At 41.4% G+C, this 19535-nt stretch overlaps 1 protein-coding gene across 1 annotated transcript in view; it reads left to right on the forward strand.

Annotated features, from left to right (window-relative positions):
- The window catches only part of RFX6 (regulatory factor X6), a 115676-nt gene that overhangs the window by 28568 nt on the left and 67573 nt on the right, over positions 1–19535 (forward strand). The window contains exons 7-12 of the mRNA XM_044291745.1: positions 9498–9605; positions 16495–16572; positions 16678–16791; positions 16870–16919; positions 18353–18512; positions 19377–19521. Coding sequence (XP_044147680.1) covers positions 9498–9605; positions 16495–16572; positions 16678–16791; positions 16870–16919; positions 18353–18512; positions 19377–19521 — 655 coding nt within the window. The remainder of the gene's footprint in view (positions 1–9497; positions 9606–16494; positions 16573–16677; positions 16792–16869; positions 16920–18352; positions 18513–19376; positions 19522–19535) is intronic.

Consider the following 19535-nt stretch of genomic DNA (forward strand, 5'->3'; position numbering starts at 1 on the left):
TGAGTCTGGATTACCATAAATTAAGGCAAATTTACCAAACTTCACGTGTTGTTTGGTACATTTGGCACAATTTTTTTTAACAAATTCAAAAACAAGTACATTTTGGAGACTGTGTGTTTGCATCTGAAATCTGTCTAAAAAGTGCTTCAAATTTTGGCATTTCTTTTGCAAAATTAGGCCCAATTAGGGTTTGTACACCTTTTTCCAACTTGCTCACAAAGGGATAGGGCTTATCTGAAAGGGTGTGGCTTCTCATGAAAGAGGTAGGGCCTAAGATGTACCCTTTTATGCCAAAATAATGCCACAATTCGAGTGTACAGTTCAGTTTCAGAGAATGCCAACTAATAGTTGGTATACAGCTCGACAAAAGTGTCCATCCTTGCACCACATTTATCACCCAGCCTGAGACCCTGTGTTAAATCTGGTCCAGGTCTAGACAGCCTGTCTAAAGGTCCTATTATTCTGCCAATTATTTCCTTCAGAGAGGCCAATTATCAGGAACGAGCATTCATAGGAACCTTCATTCTCTATAATTAGCCCAACCATCCAACATAAGATCACTTAAAAAGTTGCATTTGAGAAATCTGGAATACATCTACTGATCTAGCCCACGATGCCCACTTTCCAACCCTTCTTTTAAATGAGGCAAAAATTACATAATATCAGAATAAGTCTTGCAGTCCTTTCACTGATGGAAACAAGGGTTCTCTACTTGCTCAGGTAACCAGAGGAATTTTTTGCCTTCCCAAATTTATAGCGTAATGGTCATAACGTTTTTTTTTTTTTTTTTACATCAGCAATGCATAGCTGTGTTTTGATAGATAAACTGTAGTTTATAGGTGCCATTTTGCAAGCAAAAATAGTTGAATAACTAGAGGTTGAAAAAAGACACAGGAACATCTAGTCCAACCTATAATCCTATTGTTTTGATCCAGAGGAAGGCAAAAACCCCTAGGAGGTAGTAGTTGACAATTGCCCTATTTAAAGCGATCCCCCGCCCGCCTCCCATTGCATAATCGTTGGTGTACAGTGGGTATACCAGGGTGCCAGCACATTGCTGGCACCCTGGTATAAACGGCTGACATCGTTGATGCGATGTCAGCCGTTTAACCCTTTCCATACAGCGGTCCGTACGGACCGCTGTATGGAAAAGGTTAACAGTAAGAGGGAGCTCCCACCCTCTCCTATCGGGGGGCTGCTGTGCCTTTGCAGCCCCCCGATGGGAGAAGGAGAGAGCCCCCAGACAGCCCCCCCAGAACCCCGTCCTTACCCTTCCCCGTCTGCGAAGTTCTGACCATAACTGAGCAGACGGGGAAGGTTCCCATGGCAACAGGACGCCTGATCAGGCGTCCTGCTGTCCATGGTGCTGAACAGATCTGTGCTGAAAGCATAGACCTGTTCAGTGTAAGTAAAATACAGTGCAGAAACCTATATAGGTTCTGTTCTGTATTTTACAGACATCAGACCCACTGGATCTTCAAGAACCAAGTGGGTCTGGGTCAAAAAAATCAAATAAAAAGTGAAAAAAGTTAAGATAAAAAAAAAAACATTTATCACTGAATAAAAATTAAAAAAATAAAATACACTACACATATTAGGTATCGCCGCGTCCGTAACGACCTGATCTATAAAATGGTCATGTTACTTTCCCCGCATAGTGAACGCCATAAAAATAAAAAAATAAAAACTATGAGAAAATTGAAATTTTGCCCACCTTACTTCCCAAAAAAGGTAATAAAAGTGATCAAAAAAGTCGCATGTACGCCAAAATAGTACCAATCAAACCGTCATCTCATCCCGCAAAAAATGAGACCCTACTCAAGATAATCGCCCAAAAACTGAAAAAACTATGGCTCTTAGACTATGGAAACACTAAAACATGATTTTTTTTGGTTTCAAAAATAAAATCATTGTGTAAAATGTACATAAATAAAAATAAAGTATACATATTAGGTATCGCCGCGTCCGTATCGACCGGCTCTATATAAATATCACATGACCTAACCCCTCAGGTGACAACCGTAAAAAAAAAAAAAAAAAAACTGTGTAAAAAAAGCAATTTTTTGCCATCTTACGTCACAAAAAGTGTAATAGCAAGCGATCAAAAAGTCATATGCACCCCAAAATAGTGCCAATCAAACTGTCATCTCACCCCGCAAAAAATTAGACCCTACTCAAGATAATCACCCAAAAACTGAAAAAACTATGGCTCTTAGACTATGGAGACACTAAACAATTTTTTGGTTTTCAAAATGAAGTTATTGTATAAAACTTACATAAATAAAAAAAATTGTATACATATTAGGTATCGCCGCGTCCGTGACAACCTGCTCTATAAAATTACCACGTGATCTAACCTGTCAGATGAATGTTGTAAATAACAAAAAAAAAAACATGCCAAAAAAGCTATTTCTTGTTACCTTGCCGCACAAAAAGTGTAATATAGAGCAACCAAAAATCATATGTACCCTAAACTAGTACCAACAATACTGCCACCCTATTCCGTACTTTCTAAAATGGGGTCACTTTTTTTGGAGTTTCTACTCTAGGGGTGCATCAGGGGGGCTTCAAATGGGACATGGTGTCAAAAAACCAGTCCAGCAAAATCTGCCTTCCAAAAACCGTATGGCATTCCTTTTCTTCTGCACCCTGCCGTGTGCCCGTACAGTAGTTTAGGACCACATATGGGGTGTTTCTGTAAACTACAGAATCAGGGCCATAAATAATGAGTTTTGTTTGGCTGTTAACCCTTGCTTTGTTACAGGAAAAAAAATATTAAAATGGAAAATCTGCCAAAAAAGTGAAATTTTGAAATTGTATCTCTATTTTCCATTGAATCTTGTGCAACACCTAAAGGGTTAACAAAGTTTGTAAAAATCAGTTTTGAATACCTTGAGGGGTGTAGTTTCTTAGATGGGGTCACTTTTATGGAGTTTCTACTCTAGGGGGGCATCAGGGGGGCTCCAAATGGGACATGGTGTCAAAAAACCAGTCCAGCAAAATCTGCCTTCCAAAAACCGTATGGCATTCCTTTTCTTCTGCACCCTGCCGTGTGCCCGTACAGTAGTTTAGGACCACATATGGGGTGTTTCTGTAAACTACAGAATCAGGGCCATAAATAATGAGTTTTGTTTGGCTGTTAACCCTTGCTTTGTTACAGGAAAAAAAATATTAAAATGGAAAATCTGCCAAAAAAGTGAAATTTTGAAATTGTATCTCTATTTTCCATTGAATCTTGTGCAACACCTAAAGGGTTAACAAAGTTTGTAAAATCAGTTTTGAATACCTTGAGGGGTGTAGTTTCTTAGATGGGGTCACTTTTATGGAGTTTCTACTCTAGGGGGGCATCAGGGGGGCTCCAAATGGGACATGGTGTCAAAAAACCAGTCCAGCAAAATCTGCCTTCCAAAAACCGTATGGCATTCCTTTCCTTCTGCGCCCTGCCGTGTGCCCGTACAGTAGTTTACGACCACATATGGGGTGTTTCTGTAAACTACAGAATCAGGGCCATAAATAATGAGTTTTGTTTGGCTGTTAACCCTTGCTTTGTTACTGGAAAAAAAATATTAAAATGGAAAATCTGCCAAAAAAGTGAAATTTTGAAATTATATCTCTATTTTCCATTGAATCTTGTGCAACACCTAAAGGGTTAACAAAGTTTGTAAAATCAGTTTTGAATACCTTGAGGGGTGTAGTTTCTTAGATGGGGTCACTTTTATGGAGTTTCTACTCTAGGGGTGCATCAGGGGGGCTTCAAATGGGACATGGTGTCAAAAAAACTGTCCAGCACAATCTGGCTTCCAAAAACCATACGGCGCACCTTTCACTCTACGCCCCGCTGTGTGGCCGTACAGTAGTTTATGGCCACATATGGGGTGTTTCTGTAAACAGTAGAGTCAGGGCAATAAAGATACAGTCTTGTTTGGCTGTTAACCCTTGCTTTGTTAGTGGAAAAAATGGGTTAAAATGGAAAATTAGGCAAAAAAATGAAATTCTCAAATTTCATCCCCATTTGCCAATAACTCTTGTGCAACACCTAAAGGGTTAACGGAGTTTGTAAAATCAGTTTTGAATACCTTGAGGGGTGTAGTTTCTTAGATGGGGTCACTTTTATGGAGTTTCTACTCTAGGGGTGCATCAGGGGGCTTCAAATGGGACATGGTGTCAAAAAAAACTGTCCAGCAAAATCTGGCTTCCAAAAACCATACGGCGCACCTTTCACTCTACGCCCCGCTGTGTGGCCGTACAGTAGTTTATGGCCATATATGGGGTGTTTCCGTAAACAGCAGAGTCAGGGCAATAAAGATACAGTCTTGTTTGGCTGTTAACCCTTGCTTTGTTAGTGGAAAAAATGGGTTAAAATGGAAAATTAGGCAAAAAAATGAAATTCTCAAATTTCATCCCCATTTGCCAATAACTGTTGTGCAACACCTAAAGGGTTAACGGAGTTTGTAAAATCAGTTTTGAATACCTTGAGGGGTGTAGTTTATAGAATGGGGTCATTTTTGGGCGGTTTCTATTATGTAAGCCTCGCAAAGTGACTTCAGAGCTGTAGTGGTCCCTAAAAATTGGGTTTTTGTAAATTTCTGAAAAATTTCAAGATTTGCTTCTAAACTTCTAAGCCTTGTAACATCCCCAAAAAATAAAATATCATTCCCAAAATAATTCAAACATGAAGTAGACATATGGGGAATGTTAAGTCATCACAATTTTTTGGGGTATTACTATGTATTACAGAAGTAGAGAAACTGAAACTTTGAAATTTGCTAATTTTTCCAAATTTTTGGTAAATTAGGTATTTTATTATGCAAAAAAATTAATTTTTTTGACTTTTTTTTACTAGTATCATGAAGTACAATATGTGACGAAAAAACAATCTCAGAATGGCCTGGATAAGTCAAAGCGTTTTAAAGTTATCACCACTTAAAGTGACACTGGTCAGATTTGCAAAAAATGGCCTGGTCCTTAAGGTGAAAATGAGCCCGGTCCTTAAGGGGTTAAAGATAATTTAACCAGATCCGTTCATAACGGATGCAGATGGTTGTATTATCAGAACAGAAGTGTTTTTGCTATCCATGACGGTGTGAAAGTAGCCTAGGCTTACTGTCAATCAATAGCCACAAGTCTTTTTCAGTGGCAGTGATTTAAACTAAATGTGGTAATGTGCACCATGCAAATGGAGCTAAATGAGTGCCAATCAACTTGATTTATTGTTGATCAGCTCTGCTTGCAGGAAGGAAATCTGTTAATGAGCCCTTACTGTATTCACCAAACAATGTAATGAATGATAAGGTCTCCCTGCACTTTAAGTTAATTAACACTTATAACCAGGTGGCTTGTGAGTTAGCAAATCTAATGCTAACTGTATGTCAGATAAACATTCAAAATGAATCCATTAGTTTTACTAAATGATGTAAAAATGTCCTATTCATTAAAAGGGCCATTACTACTGAGAGGCTTTTCTTAGGCTTTAATACACTTAATGGCTAATAAAATAACATAATTGCATTTTTATCATTATAGATAGAATGCAATATTTACAGTCAATTGATCTGCTATAAAATATAGTGTCAATGCAGATTGGGATGGAGGTAGTACATGGTACACTTATTAGCTCATGGAGAAAGTTGTGTTGTGGGCTGGCTTGGTGGGTATACAAGGTGTGCAATAGGCTGTCTGCACACATACACCTAGTTGTTGGATAAAAACAACAATTTATCAGAGTTGCAAAGAAAATGATTATTGGCTTTTCAACCAAGGGTGGCAGTATTTCTGAAACTGTGCAGTTTGTAAACTGTTTGCATGAAAATGTATTGTGAGTGGACAAATGGCACCATTGCAAATAAACGTCATGGAAACTGTGGAGTACCACACGCCATTGATATAAGATGTGAAAGATGGCTACAACAGAGTGCAAGGACAAACCAACACACTACAGTGGAGCAGCTCACTGCCAAAATAAACCAGGAGGCTACAAGATGTGTGTCTAAAACGGCAGTTCCGCAAATCCTATTTCGTATGGTGCTCCAATGCAGATGGATGGTCACTGCACCTTTGCTAACAAAGTTGGGTGTTGAGGCAGTACTCCTCTGTTTGCTGATTTGCGTCAGCCTAGACCTGCACATGGAAAAGTTTCTCCATCATGTTGATAATACTGAACTGACTGCTATGGCTTCTACTGCTTGTGGTAGCAGAGACAGCGGGAGGTGGATGACTCTGCAGGGGGAGGAGAGGGGCTTCAGGAACGCAGGTGGCAAGTATCTGCTCGTCAATATACACCATGTATCCAGGCAATAAAGTACTTTGGCCTTAAGGAAAATATTCCCCCATTTTGCATTGATAGCAAAGGTCTAAAAGCATGCTATCTAGTAATCATAAGATTGATGGTAAGGATTTGCCTGTCATTATGTAACCAAGCAAGCATACAGCTTGCCATTCTCGCCAGCATGCCAAAGGACCCAGTTCTTTCTAGCTCCACCCCCCACTGAGATGATTGGTCATCATGGCCAGTGTCATCATCATCATCAACTTTGTACTCCTGCACATGCAAATCCTCTTTCTCCAACCCCACATTCTCCAGTGGTTTCTCCCATCCTTATCCTCCACTTCCACCTCCATGGGACTTTCTCCATGTGGGTCCCCAACAACTATAGGGCAGAGAGCAACATGTGTAAGCTGTTCTTCTTCCGCCATCCCTTATTTAATCAGTGAAAGCATCTGCTCTGAGATAAATATCAGGGAATGACATTGTTGATGCTGCAGTCATCCCTACTGACAAATCTAGTGGCCTCTTTGAAAGGGCCTGAGTATGTAACAAGCATCTCTAATAATCTGACACTGCACCATGCTGAGGTGATTTGGTGCATGAAAAAATCATTGGACCAGTCCAGGAGGGTGTTCCTTACCAGATAAGAGTGGCTGACATAAGGAGATAGTCTCCTGCAAGCCACTGTACTTTTTCAAAAAGTGTTGCACAACTAAATTTATCATGTGCGCAAATGCAAAGAGCATGCGTTATTTCCCCAAAATGCAGCGAGGCTACAATGTTTCTGCCATTGTTGCTGACCATCTTGCCCAGTTGGAGTTTGTGGGGAGACAGACTTGCTTGATGCACTTTAGCAACTGATCAGCTAGCTGTGTGGCTGCTCTCATTCAGGCCCATCAGCACCAACATGGCATGACAACGCTTCACTTTACACATATGAGAAGAGGGAGGGGGAGTGGGAGCAATGCTCTACCTGACTTGGGGACAGGAGAATGTCCTCGGAGGAGGATGTAAGGATGTAGAGGAGGTAGATAAGTGCCTGGAATAGGAACCATATTGACTCAAACCTGGAGGTGTCAAGCTGATCCACCATGGCATGCATCTTGCCGCACAGCAGCAATTGAAAGGAGTGGTTTACGTTCTCTACCACATGAGAGTACAAGACAACAAGAGAATTAAGTATAAATAATGCTGGTTATGTATCTTCCAGCTGGCAGCCACTTCTATTTTCCCACAGTAGCTGGTGATGCTGCATCATGTGCTGCAATACTGCTGCCTACATGTGTGCCTGGATGCCCATGGCTTTTTCGAATCCTGCAGATCTTGCACACGGCAAAAGGCCTAACCAGTTCCAGAGCTGACCACAATAGAAGCAGATCTGGCTCTATAGTTTTTTGGGAGGTCCTGGCCGTACGTTGTCTCTGTTCTTAATTGCAGCCGCTGTGACCACCACCCTCCTCCTCTGAAGTTACCTCCTCCTCAGCACCCTGATACAGCTTTCAGGTACTATCCAACACACAATCATCATCATCTTCATCCTCCACACCACTTTTTTCAGACTGTGATATGTCTTTGTGAGCCATGCCCCCCCTTCTAATTCCCTGCTCTGTATTTTCCCTTTCTGCCTCTGTTGCTGTCATTGCCCCTACCACCACTACCATGGCTACAAATGCCATTACTACCACCACCAACATAGCTAGGCATGGGGTTTCCCTCCCCTGCCTGAACCTCTTTCTCTTGGCAGTCCCATCACACAAGTCATCAACAGGGAGACTATCTTGAATATCTTCCATAACACATGAGGTTTGGCTGCCTCTCCATAGGAAAAAAGAAGGCTCCCCACTAGGAGGTGTCAATAAACACAGATAATATGCAAGTGAAAGGCTCGGGGGTGGCAAGGAGGAGGAATGCTGTGACCCCTGGCTCCAAGGCTTGTTAAGCTTGGAAGCGATTTCCACATCATCCTGCTGTGAATGAGAGAAGGAGTGAGCCATCAAGTCCACAATGTCATCCTCAGCCATTTCCATCTGAGATCCGTTTTTTTGAGACTTAAAAAAAGTCCTGCAAGTAGTACTCGTTCCTGTCTTAAAAAAACGGATCTCTGACCGGTTATGTGAAGCCTGCCTTATCCATTTTAAATGGGATTTCTAAGACCTTTCAACTGATGACCTATTCTCTGAATAAATCATCAGTATCTGATTGGTGGGGGTCCAACACCTGGGACACCTGCCAATCAGCTGCTTGAGAAGGCACTAGCACTCTTAGAAGCAATGGGGCCTTCTCTCTGCTCACCAAACAGTGTGCCATACATTGTATAGCTGCTGTGCTTGGTACTGCAGCTCTGTCTATTCACTTCAATGGGGCTGAACTGCGCCTAGGCCATGTGACTGATGAACGTTATGTCACATAGCCTATGAAAAGCTGTAGAAGGCCGCAGCTCTACTGCTGCTGCCTTCTCAAACAACTAATCGGCAGGGGTCTCAAGTGACGGACCCCAACCGATCAGATACTGATGATAACTCATCAGTGAAAAACTCTTTGAAAACCCCTTTAATATTTCTTTTGTATGTCTTTCCATTTTAGTCTGGTCCCATGACAATAAAAGTACAGTTTACACAGGTAGATCCAACTTATAATATTAAAGGGAACCTGTCACCTGGATTTTGGGTATAGAGCTGAGGACATGGGTTGCTAGATGACCGCTAGCACATCCGCAATACCCAGTCCCCATAGCTCTGTGTGCTTTTATTGTGTAAAAAAAACGGGTTGAGACATATGCAAATTAACATAAAAGAGTCATATCTTACTTGTGTGACCAAAGAAGAGTCATATTTTCAAACTCTGACTCATCTCAGGTTAATTTGCATATGTATCAAATCAGTTTTTATACACAATACAAGCACACAGAGCTATGTGGACTGGGTATTCCGGATGTGCTAGCGGCCATCTAGCAGCCCATGTCCTCAGCTCTATACCCAAAAGGTTCCCTTTAAGCTAGGGTTATGTAAACCCAACTGTAAACGTATACTTGGTCCATACTTTGCTGATATTGTGGCTAAATTGAAAGCTTGGCCTCTGTTTCCATCTTTACAGATTGAGGATATATATGATTAATTAGTACAAAATAACTTTTTAATACATGAATTATTATGGGATATATGGGAACTAATGCCTTTGTTTTACTGCATATGATAATTATATTCAAATTATTTCATTATTTTGGCACTTACAGGGTGGCTTCACTCGAAAATATTCTCTTAATTCGAAGACTGGAACCCTTCTTCCAGAATTTCCTAATGCCCAACATCTTGTTTTACAAGGAACATTGTCTAAAGAAAAGGTAAAGTTGATACACTGTACTATCAAACTTCCCAAACTTAGATTTCCTAGATAACAAAATGACTGAAATGCGGTATAACTATTTTGTGATGCTATTGCATATGGATAGGATATACCATAACATTGAAATTTGGGGGGAAGTCCTACCTCTAGGACACCAAGTGATCCTGAGATTGATAGTATCAAAGTTCCTGCCATTTTTACCTTCTCTGTGTCACACTGCAACACAGCCCCATTCAAATAAATACAGACATGTCTCAATTCCTTGCACAGGGGATGGTTGGAATGCCACTGTACATTAAAAATGAAAAAATAACTGTACTGTTTAACCACTTCAGCCCCGCTAGCTGAAACCCCCTTCATGACCAGAGCACTTTTTACACTTCGGCACTACACTCCTTTCACCGTTTATCGCTCGGTCATGCAACTTACCACCCAAATGAATTTTACCTCCTTTTCTTCTCACTAATGGAGCTTTCATTTGGTGGTATTTTATTGCTGCTGACATTTTTACTTTTTTTGTTATTAATCGAAATGTAACGATTTTTTTTGCAAAAAAATGACATTTTTCACTTTCAGCTGTAAAATTTCACAAAAAAAAACGACATCCATATATAAATTTTTCGCTAAATTTATAGTTCTACATGTCTTTGATAAAAAAAAAAAAAATGTTTGGGCAAAAAAAAAAAATGGTTTGGGTAAAAGTTATAGCGTTTACAAACTATGGTACAAAAATGTGAATTTCCGCTTTTTGAAGCAGCTCTGACTTTCTGAGCACCTGTCATGATTCCTGAGGTTCTACAATGCCCAGACAGTAGAAAACCCCCACAAATGACCCCATTTCGGAAAGTAGACACCCTAAGGTATTCGCTGATGGGCATAGTGAGTTCATAGAACTTTTTATTTTTTGTCACAAGTTAGCGGAAAATGATTATGATTTTTTATTTTTATTTTTTTCTTACAAAGTCTCATATTCAACTAACTTGCGACAAAAAATAAAAAATTCTAGGAACTCGCCATGCCCCTCACGGAATACCTTGGGGTGTCTTCTTTCCAAAATGGGGTCACTTGTGGGGTAGTTATACTGCCCTGGCAATTTAGGGGCCCAAATGTGTGAGAAGAACTTTGCAATCGAAATGTGTAAAAAATGACCGGTGAAATCCGAAAGGTGCACTTTGGAATATGTGCCCCTTTGCCCACCTTGGCTGCAAAAAAGTGTCACACATGTGGTATCGCCGTACTCAGGAGAAGTTGGGGAATGTGTTTTGGGGTGTCATTTTACATATACCCATGCTGGGTGAGAGAAATATCTTGGCAAAAGACAACTTTTCCAATTTTTTTATACAAAGTTGGCATTTGACCAAGATATTTTTCTCACCCAGCATGGGTATATGTAAAATGACACCACAAAACACATTGCCCAACTTCTCCTGAGTACGGCGATACCAGATGTGTCACACTTTTTTGCTGCCAAGGTGGGCAAAGGGGCACATATTCCAAAGTTCACCTTTCGGATTTCGCAGGCCATTTTTTACACATTTTGATTGCAAGGTACTTCTTACACATTTGGGCCCCTAAATTGCCAGGGCAGTATAACTACGCCACAAGTGACCCCATTTTGGAAAGAACACACCCCAAGGTATTCCGTGAGGGGCATGGCGAGTTCCTAGAATTTTTTATTTTTTGTCGCAAGTTAGTGGAATATGAGACTTTGTAAGGAAAAAAGAAAAAAAAAAGAAAAATCATCATTTTCCGCTAACTTGTGACAAAAAATAAAAAATTCTAGGAACTCGCCGTGCCCCTCACGGAATACCTTGGGGTGTCTTCTTTCCAAAATGGGGTCACTTGTGGCGTAGTTATACTGCCCTGGCAATTTAGGGGCCCAAATGTGTAAGAAGTACCTTGCAATCAAAATGTGTAAAAAATGGCCTGCGAAATCCGAAAGGTGCACTTAGGAATATGTGCCCCTTTGCCCACCTTGGCTGCAAAAAAGTGTCACACATGTGGTATCGCCGTACTCAGGAGAAGTTGGGCAATGTGTTTTGGGGTGTCATTTTACATATACCCATGCTGGGTGAGAGAAATATCTTGGCAAAAGACAACTTTTCCAATTTTTTTATACAAAGTTGGCATTTGACCAAGATATTTTTCTCACCCAGCATGGGTATATGTAAAATGACACCCCAAAACACATTGCCCAACTTCTCCTGAGTACGGCGATACCACATGTGTGACACTTTTTTGCAGCCAAGGTGGGCAAAGGGGCACATATTCCTAAGTGCACCTTTCGGATTTCGCAGGCCATTTTTTACACATTTTGATTGCAAGGTACTTCTTACACATTTGGGCCTCTAAATTGCCAGGGCAGTATAACTACGCCACAAGTGACCCCATTTTGGAAAGAAGACACCCCAAGGTATTCCGTGAGGGGCATGGCAAGTTCCTAGAATTTTTTATTTTTTGTCGCAAGTGTGTAAAATGACACCCCAAAACACATTCCCCAACTTCTCCTGAGTACGGCGATACCAGATGTGTGACACTTTTTTGCAGCCTAGATGCGCAAAGGGGCCCAAATTCCTTTTAGGAGGGCATTTTTAGACATTTGGATCCCAGACTTCTTCTCACACTTTCGGGCCCCTAAAAAGCCAGGGCAGTATAATTACCCCACATGTGACCCCACTTTGGAAAGAAGACACCCCAAGGTATTCAATGAGGGGCATGGCGAGTTCCTAGAATTATTTTTTTTTTTGCATAAGTTAGCGGATATTGATTTTTTTTTTTCTCACAAAGTCTCACTTTCCGCTAACTTAAGACAAAAATTTCAATCTTTCATGGACTCAATATGCCCCTCACGGAATACCTTGGGGTGTCTTCTTTCCGAAATGGGGTCACATGTGGGGTATTTATACTGCCCTGGCTTTTTAGGGGCCCTAAAGCGTGAGAGAAGTCTGGAATATAAATGTCTAAAAATGTTTACGCATTTGGATTCCGTGAGGGGAATGGTGAGATCATGTGAGATTTTTTTTTTTGACACAAGTTAGTAGAATATGAGACTTAGTAAGAAAAAACAAAAACAAAAACAAACAAAAAATTTCCGCTAACTTGTGCCAAAAAAAATGTCTGAATGGAGCCTTACAGGGGGGTGATCAATGACAGGGGGGTGATCAATGACAGGGGGGTGATCAATGACAGGGGGGTGATCACCCATATAGACTCCCTGATCACCCCCCTGTCATTGATAACCCCCCTGTAAGGCTCCATTCAGACGTCCGTATAATTTTTACGGATCCATGGATCGGATCCGCAAAACACATGCGGACATCTGAATGGAGCCTTACAGGGGGGTTATCAATAACAGGGGGTGATCAGGGTGATCACCCCCCTGTCACTGATCACCCCCCCTGTAAGGCTCCATTCAGACGTCCGCATGATTTTTACGGATCCATGGATACATGGATCGGATCCGCAAAACACATGCGGACGTCTGAATGGAGCCTTACAGGGGGGTTATCAATGACAGGGGGTGATCAGGGTGATCACCCCCCTGTCATTGATCACCCCCCCTGTAAGGCTCCATTCAGACGTCCGCATGATTTTTACGGATCCATGGATACATGGATCGGATCCACAAAACACATGCGGACGTCTGAATGGAGCCTTACAGGGGGGTTATCAATGACGGGGTGATCAGGGTGATCACCCCCCTGTCACTGATCACCCCCCCTGTAAGGCTCCATTCAGACGTCCGCATGATTTTTACGGATCAATGGATACATGGATCGGATCCGCAAAACACATGCGGACGTCTGAATGGAGCCTTACAGGGGGGTTATCAATGACAGGGGGTGATCAGGGTGATCACCCCCCTGTCACTGATCACCCCCCCTGTAAGGCTCCATTCAGACATCCGCATGATTTTTACGGATCCATGGATACATGGATCGGATCCACAAAACACATGCGGACGTCTGAATGGAGCCTTACAGGGGGGTTATCAATGACAGGGGGTGATCAGGGTGATCACCCCCCTGTCACTGATCACCCCCCCTGTAAGGCTCCATTCAGACGTCCGCATGATTTTTACGGATCAATGGATACATGGATCGGATCCGCAAAACACATGCGGACGTCTGAATGGAGCCTTACAGGGGGGTTATCAATGACAGGGGGTGATCAGGGTGATCACCCCCCTGTCACTGATCACCCCCCCTGTAAGGCTCCATTCAGACGTCCGCATGATTTTTACGAATCCATGGATACATGGATCGGATCCGCAAAACACATGCGGACGTCTGAATGGAGCCTTACAGGGGGGTTATCAATGACAGGGGGTGATCAGGGTGATCACCCCCCTGTCACTGATCACCCCCCCCTGTAAGGCTCCATTCAGACGTCCGCATGATTTTTACGGATCCATGGATACATGGATCGGATCCACAAAACACATGCGGACGTCTGAATGGAGCCTTACAAGGGGGTTATCAATGACAGGGGGTGATCAGGGTGATCACCCCCCTGTCACTGATCACCCCCCCTGTAAGGCTCCATTCAGACGTCCGCATGATTTTTACGGATCCATGGATACATGGATCGGATCCACAAAACACATGCGGACGTCTGAATGGAGCCTTACAGGGGGGTGATCAATGACAGGGGGGTGATCAGGGAGTGTATATGGGTGATCACCCGCCTGTCATTGATCACCCCCTGTAAGGCTCCATTCAGACGTCCGCATGTGTTTTGTGGATCCGATCCATGTATCCATGGATCCGTAAAAATCATGCGGACGTCTGAATGGAGCCTTACAGGGGGGTGATCAATGACAGGGGGTGATCAGGGAGTGTATATGGGTGATCACCCGCCTGTCATTGATCACCCCCCTGTAAGGCTCCATTCAGACGTCCGCATGATTTTTACGGATCCATGGATACATGGCTCGGATCCACAAAACACATTCAGACGTCTGAATGGAGCCTTACAGGGGGGTGATCAATGACGGGGGGTGATCAGGGAGTGTATATGGGTGATCACCCGCCTGTCATTGATCACCCCCTGTAAGGCTCCATTCAGACGTCCGCATGTGTTTTGCGGATCCGATCCATGTATCTGTGGATCCGTAAAAATCATACGGACGTCTGAACGGAGCCTGACAGGGGGGTGATCAATGACAGGGGGGTGATCAATGACAGGGGGGTGATCAGGGAGTTTATATGGGGTGATAATGGGTGATCAGGGGTTTATAAGGGGTTAATAAGTGACGGGGGGGTGTAGTGTAGTGTGGTGTTTGGTGCGACTGTACTGAGCTACCTGAGTCCTCTGGTGGTCGATCCTAACAAAAGGGACCACCAGAGGACCAGGTAGGAGGTATATTAGACGCTGTTATCAAAACAGCGTCTAATATACCTGTTAGGGGTTAAAAAATTCGGATCTCCAGCCTGCCAGCGAGCGATCGCCGCTGGCAGGCTGGAGATCCACTCGCTTACCTTCCGTTCCTGTGAGCGCGCGCGCCTGTGTGCGCGCGTTCACAGGAAATCCCGGCCCTCGCGAGATGACGCGTATATGCGTCGTCGTGCGCAGGGCTGCCGCCTCCGGACCGCACATCTGCGTTAGGCGGTCCGGAGGCGGTTAAAGGGGTTCTCTTGGAATGACTTGAAATGCCCTCTAGAAATCTGTCCTAGAGTGTGAGCAGGAATGGTTGCCACCACTTGCAGAGGTGCCTAGAGGGGGAAGCCTCACTGCACTGCTCTACAATAGATGGTATTGATGTGATCCTGCTTATGATATGCCATCATGGCTGAGCAGCCTGACAGGAAAGCTCACCAATATGTAGTGTATGCAAGTGCCAGAGTGTAGTGGGTAGTGGGTCCCTGCCCCACAACGCTTTAGGCAGCTCTGAAAGTGGTGGCAACCAGTCCTTCTCACATTCTATGACAGATTGCAGATGGCCATTTTATATAATTCCAGGAGAACCCATTTAATAAGCACTGCAATTCCTTTATTCGCAAGATTTGTAAGGGTCTTGGAAGTAACAGTCTCATTGGTTGGTAATCGATGACATAGCTAAATGCTATCACTTAGAACGGTGAACAAATAGCAAAACATTTCAATCCATGGCCTTTTTTGTCCTACTTTTGCTTTTTGTATTTTGGGAGTGGTGATGACTGAGCAAATTAATTCTTTAGAATTTAAAATTCTGATCTGTTAGAGAGGGATAGAGTACTGATTGAACAGTTTCAGGCTACTGCAAGATTTTCCCCTGGTGGTAGCCTCATTTTTCATAAAACTCATTTTTACACCTTTGGATTTCTGGGAAAGACATTCAAATTATCTATTCTTCCAAAAAGAAAAACACTAAGCCTATCTGATGCCAGTAGATATGCTAATTTGTATATATCTATAAAGCGCAGGGCAGCATTGACTGGACTACAATGCTCCTCATGCGTACTAGGTTGTCTCCCTAATAAGAAAGAGTACCCCAACAAAGGCCATTCAGCTAACCAGATCAATTTTCTCTTGAGACACTCAGTTTTCTTATCTATTTCAGACATAAAATGGGGATTGTCAGTCCACTTGTCTTTTTAGAAGGAGAACTGACTTGCATGTCTCTTTTGCAGTGCAGTAGTATGTGTGGGTCTCTCTATCTGATTTGCCTGAAATGAATCAAAATAAATTTGGGACAAATTAGGAGTCGGTAAAGTTGATTTGCTCATCTCTAATATATTACTGTGTTTATAATCTTTATCATTCATTTGGATTTTTTATTTGTCCATAAAAAAAAATGTTGATAACATTTAGCCAAGTTATAGCACACTTGTCTAGCTAACCTTTGAAATAATAAGTATTGAATTGGACATTGATTTGCATTATTGTATTAATCCCTCCTTTTGCAGGTGGACACTCTCATCATGATGTACAAAACCCACTGTCAGTGTGTACTTGATAATGCTATCAATGGAAATTTTGAGGAGGTATTAATGAACTTTATTGAACTAGTTTTTAATCTGTGTAGATACTTTTTAAATTTCATCATGTGACACACCTAAATACACTATTTATGTTTGTATCCTACTTAGATCCAACACTTTTTATTGCACTTTTGGCAAGGAATGCCAGACCATTTGCTTCCCCTGCTTGAAAATCCTGTAATCATTGATATATTTTGTGTTTGTGACTCAATTCTTTACAAGGTAAGCTTTTTATTTCTTTTTCGAGAAACCTCCATGGGAACTTTAAAAATGTGAATAATCTTTTTCTATTTGTTTTAGGTTCTCACAGATGTCCTTATACCAGCAACAATGCAGGAAATGCCTGAAAGGTGAAATTCTATATAAATATTGTTTAAAAAAAAAAATTATGCTTGCTACTCTTGTTTGTTTCTATATTGTCATTGTGTTAAATGGTAACTTTATACATAATTTCACCCAAGAATAGCTTTGAAAATGAACAAATGATATTTAGTTCCTTAAAACCTGAGAAACAGGAATTTTAAAGGGGCTTTCCAGGGAGTTTTTTTTTTTTAAAGAATGCAGATCAGAAGGGGTTAAGGTATCATCATACACCTCCACTGATCCCCTATCACTGCTATTCCAATGTTGCAGGGCATAAGCAGAGTTGAATAATGTTTCCTTTGTACTTTTAACCCCTCCTAACCCTTAATGAAAAAAAATAAAAAAGCAACATGGAAAATCCAACTAACAACAAAACAGCAATTTCAGTATGTAGATGTAGCACACCCATAATACTTCTACTATCACTAAAAGAGCAAATAGCAGCCAGTTGTTAGTAATTCAAAGCATAAAATGTATAAGCTGGGTTATCGCAATGTGTTTATAAGGCAATAGCGTGGCACGTATCTAGACTGCATACAGTTTATCACAAATTGTTAGTGTTTCATGGCAAGTAATAAAGAAGCACATGTAAAACACCAGCAAATTACTTTAAACAACATGTGGTTTTGCCTTGTGGTCTTAGTCGTGTGACACAGTACCACCCATGACCACCCACACTCAGGGTACATTCAACATCTGACAAAAAAAAACTGCACCAAAAATTTGTCAAAACTCTGAGGATGAAACAAAGTACATTTTCTCTACATGCTTCCTGAATGTGTTGTCACCAGAGATTCTTTATTTGCTTATAGAAATTGGAGGATGACATATTTGTTAAAGAGGTTGGCCAACAAACAATATTTATTATTAGGTAATAAGTGTATAATTTCTGGGGATCCAACCACTGGGAACCCACAGTCCCCTGTCTTATGAAGTGGCATGCGTGACCACCACTACATTAACTATCTATGGGATGGTAGAGTACAGTACTTGACTATCTATTTAAGTCTGATAAAAGTTAAGGGAGTAGTGATCATGTATGTGCACTACTGCTACATTTAAACATCCTTGTCATTACTTGGGATCTCAACAGTTTGCACCCCTATCATACATTTATCACCTATTCAATGAATAGGTGACAAATGCTGTTGATGGATCAACCCCTTTGATGAATACAATCCTAAAACTGAGTGAGGGTGAACCTTAGCTTTCTCAAAGCTGTTTATATTTATTGGGGAACTTGCTAATGTAATACCATCCAAATTTACTTACCAGTTCACATGTGTTATGAATAAAATATATTTATGTGTGAGGATGTATAGTAGAGTTGATACACATGTACATACAAGATGGACACATATTGATCTACAACACCTTGATGTGTCCTACATTGTGTTTGTAATCTAGTTTGGTTTGTTAGTTTACTAGCAGATATACGAAACTTTGCTAAACATTGGGAACAGTGGGTCACTTCATCATTGGAAAACCTTCCAGAATGTCTCTCAGAAAAAAAATTGCCAATTGCCCGAAGATTTGTGTCATCCTTGAAAAGACAGACTTCATTCTTGCATTTAGCTCAAGTAAGTCTTGGTCGCAGTAAAAAGTAGGCATTGTTAGGTTCATCGTATCCATAATAAAATAAAGTGAGTGAGACCAGTGCAGTACAAGTTTGATGCAGTTTTTGAGGTTGTTTTTACAGAAAAAAAAAGGAGTGGATACAAAAGAGACAAGTAATGTATTTTTTTTATTTTTACATCATTTATTTGATTGGGTTATGTTATGGTGCTACTGGGAGCGTTGCATCCTCTTTATTGTTTACAGTGCTCAGTATGCCTAGCACAGTCCATCGAATAGCGGCTGTGCTGGGTATTGCAGCATTGTGTCGATAAAGTGAATGGGCAATGCTATATTATCTAGAACAGACACTACTATATTGTAGGTAAAAACACTCTGAATTAATGACTAGGTTTTTTAGTTTCTCCTTATATAATAAAAAAAAAATATTCATTTTTAAAGTAAGAATAAGGTTAAATTCACAAGTCCATGATTGGCCTATGGCAAGTCCAATATCTATCTAAAAGAGGATCTGCATCACAAATCCAACAGTGAAACTCAGATTTCTGCCACAGATTTGGGCCTCAGATGTTCTAGCAGATCTGCAGGAGGATTCAATAGGACTAATCTGTGTAGAACTGATCTACCATATGACTTTTCTCCACGTGGTCATGTTCATGGTTCTAGTAGATTTTTTTCTGTGGAACAGACTAAAATCAGTGCATTGGATATGACATTTTAGCTAGATTTGATGAGGAATTAGGTACTGTACAAACTCCATTCCACCCACGACCCTCATCAAGTTCGCAATGGCTAAACCTAGAAGTAGAATATTTCTTATCACAAATAATAAAAATGTAAGTAAACATTCTTTATGTTTTCACTTCCAGATTGCCCGACCTGCTCTGTTTGATCAGAACATAGTGAATGCCATGACGTCTGACATAGAAAAAGTAGACTTGTATAGTATTGGTTCTCAGGCTCTTCTTAGCAGCTGTAGTGGAGCTGACTCGGATATTGACGTCTACACAGAGTGTGAGTTCATATTT

This window comes from Bufo gargarizans, chromosome 4, assembly GCF_014858855.1.
Source record: "Bufo gargarizans isolate SCDJY-AF-19 chromosome 4, ASM1485885v1, whole genome shotgun sequence".
Lineage (NCBI taxonomy): Eukaryota > Metazoa > Chordata > Amphibia > Anura > Bufonidae > Bufo > Bufo gargarizans.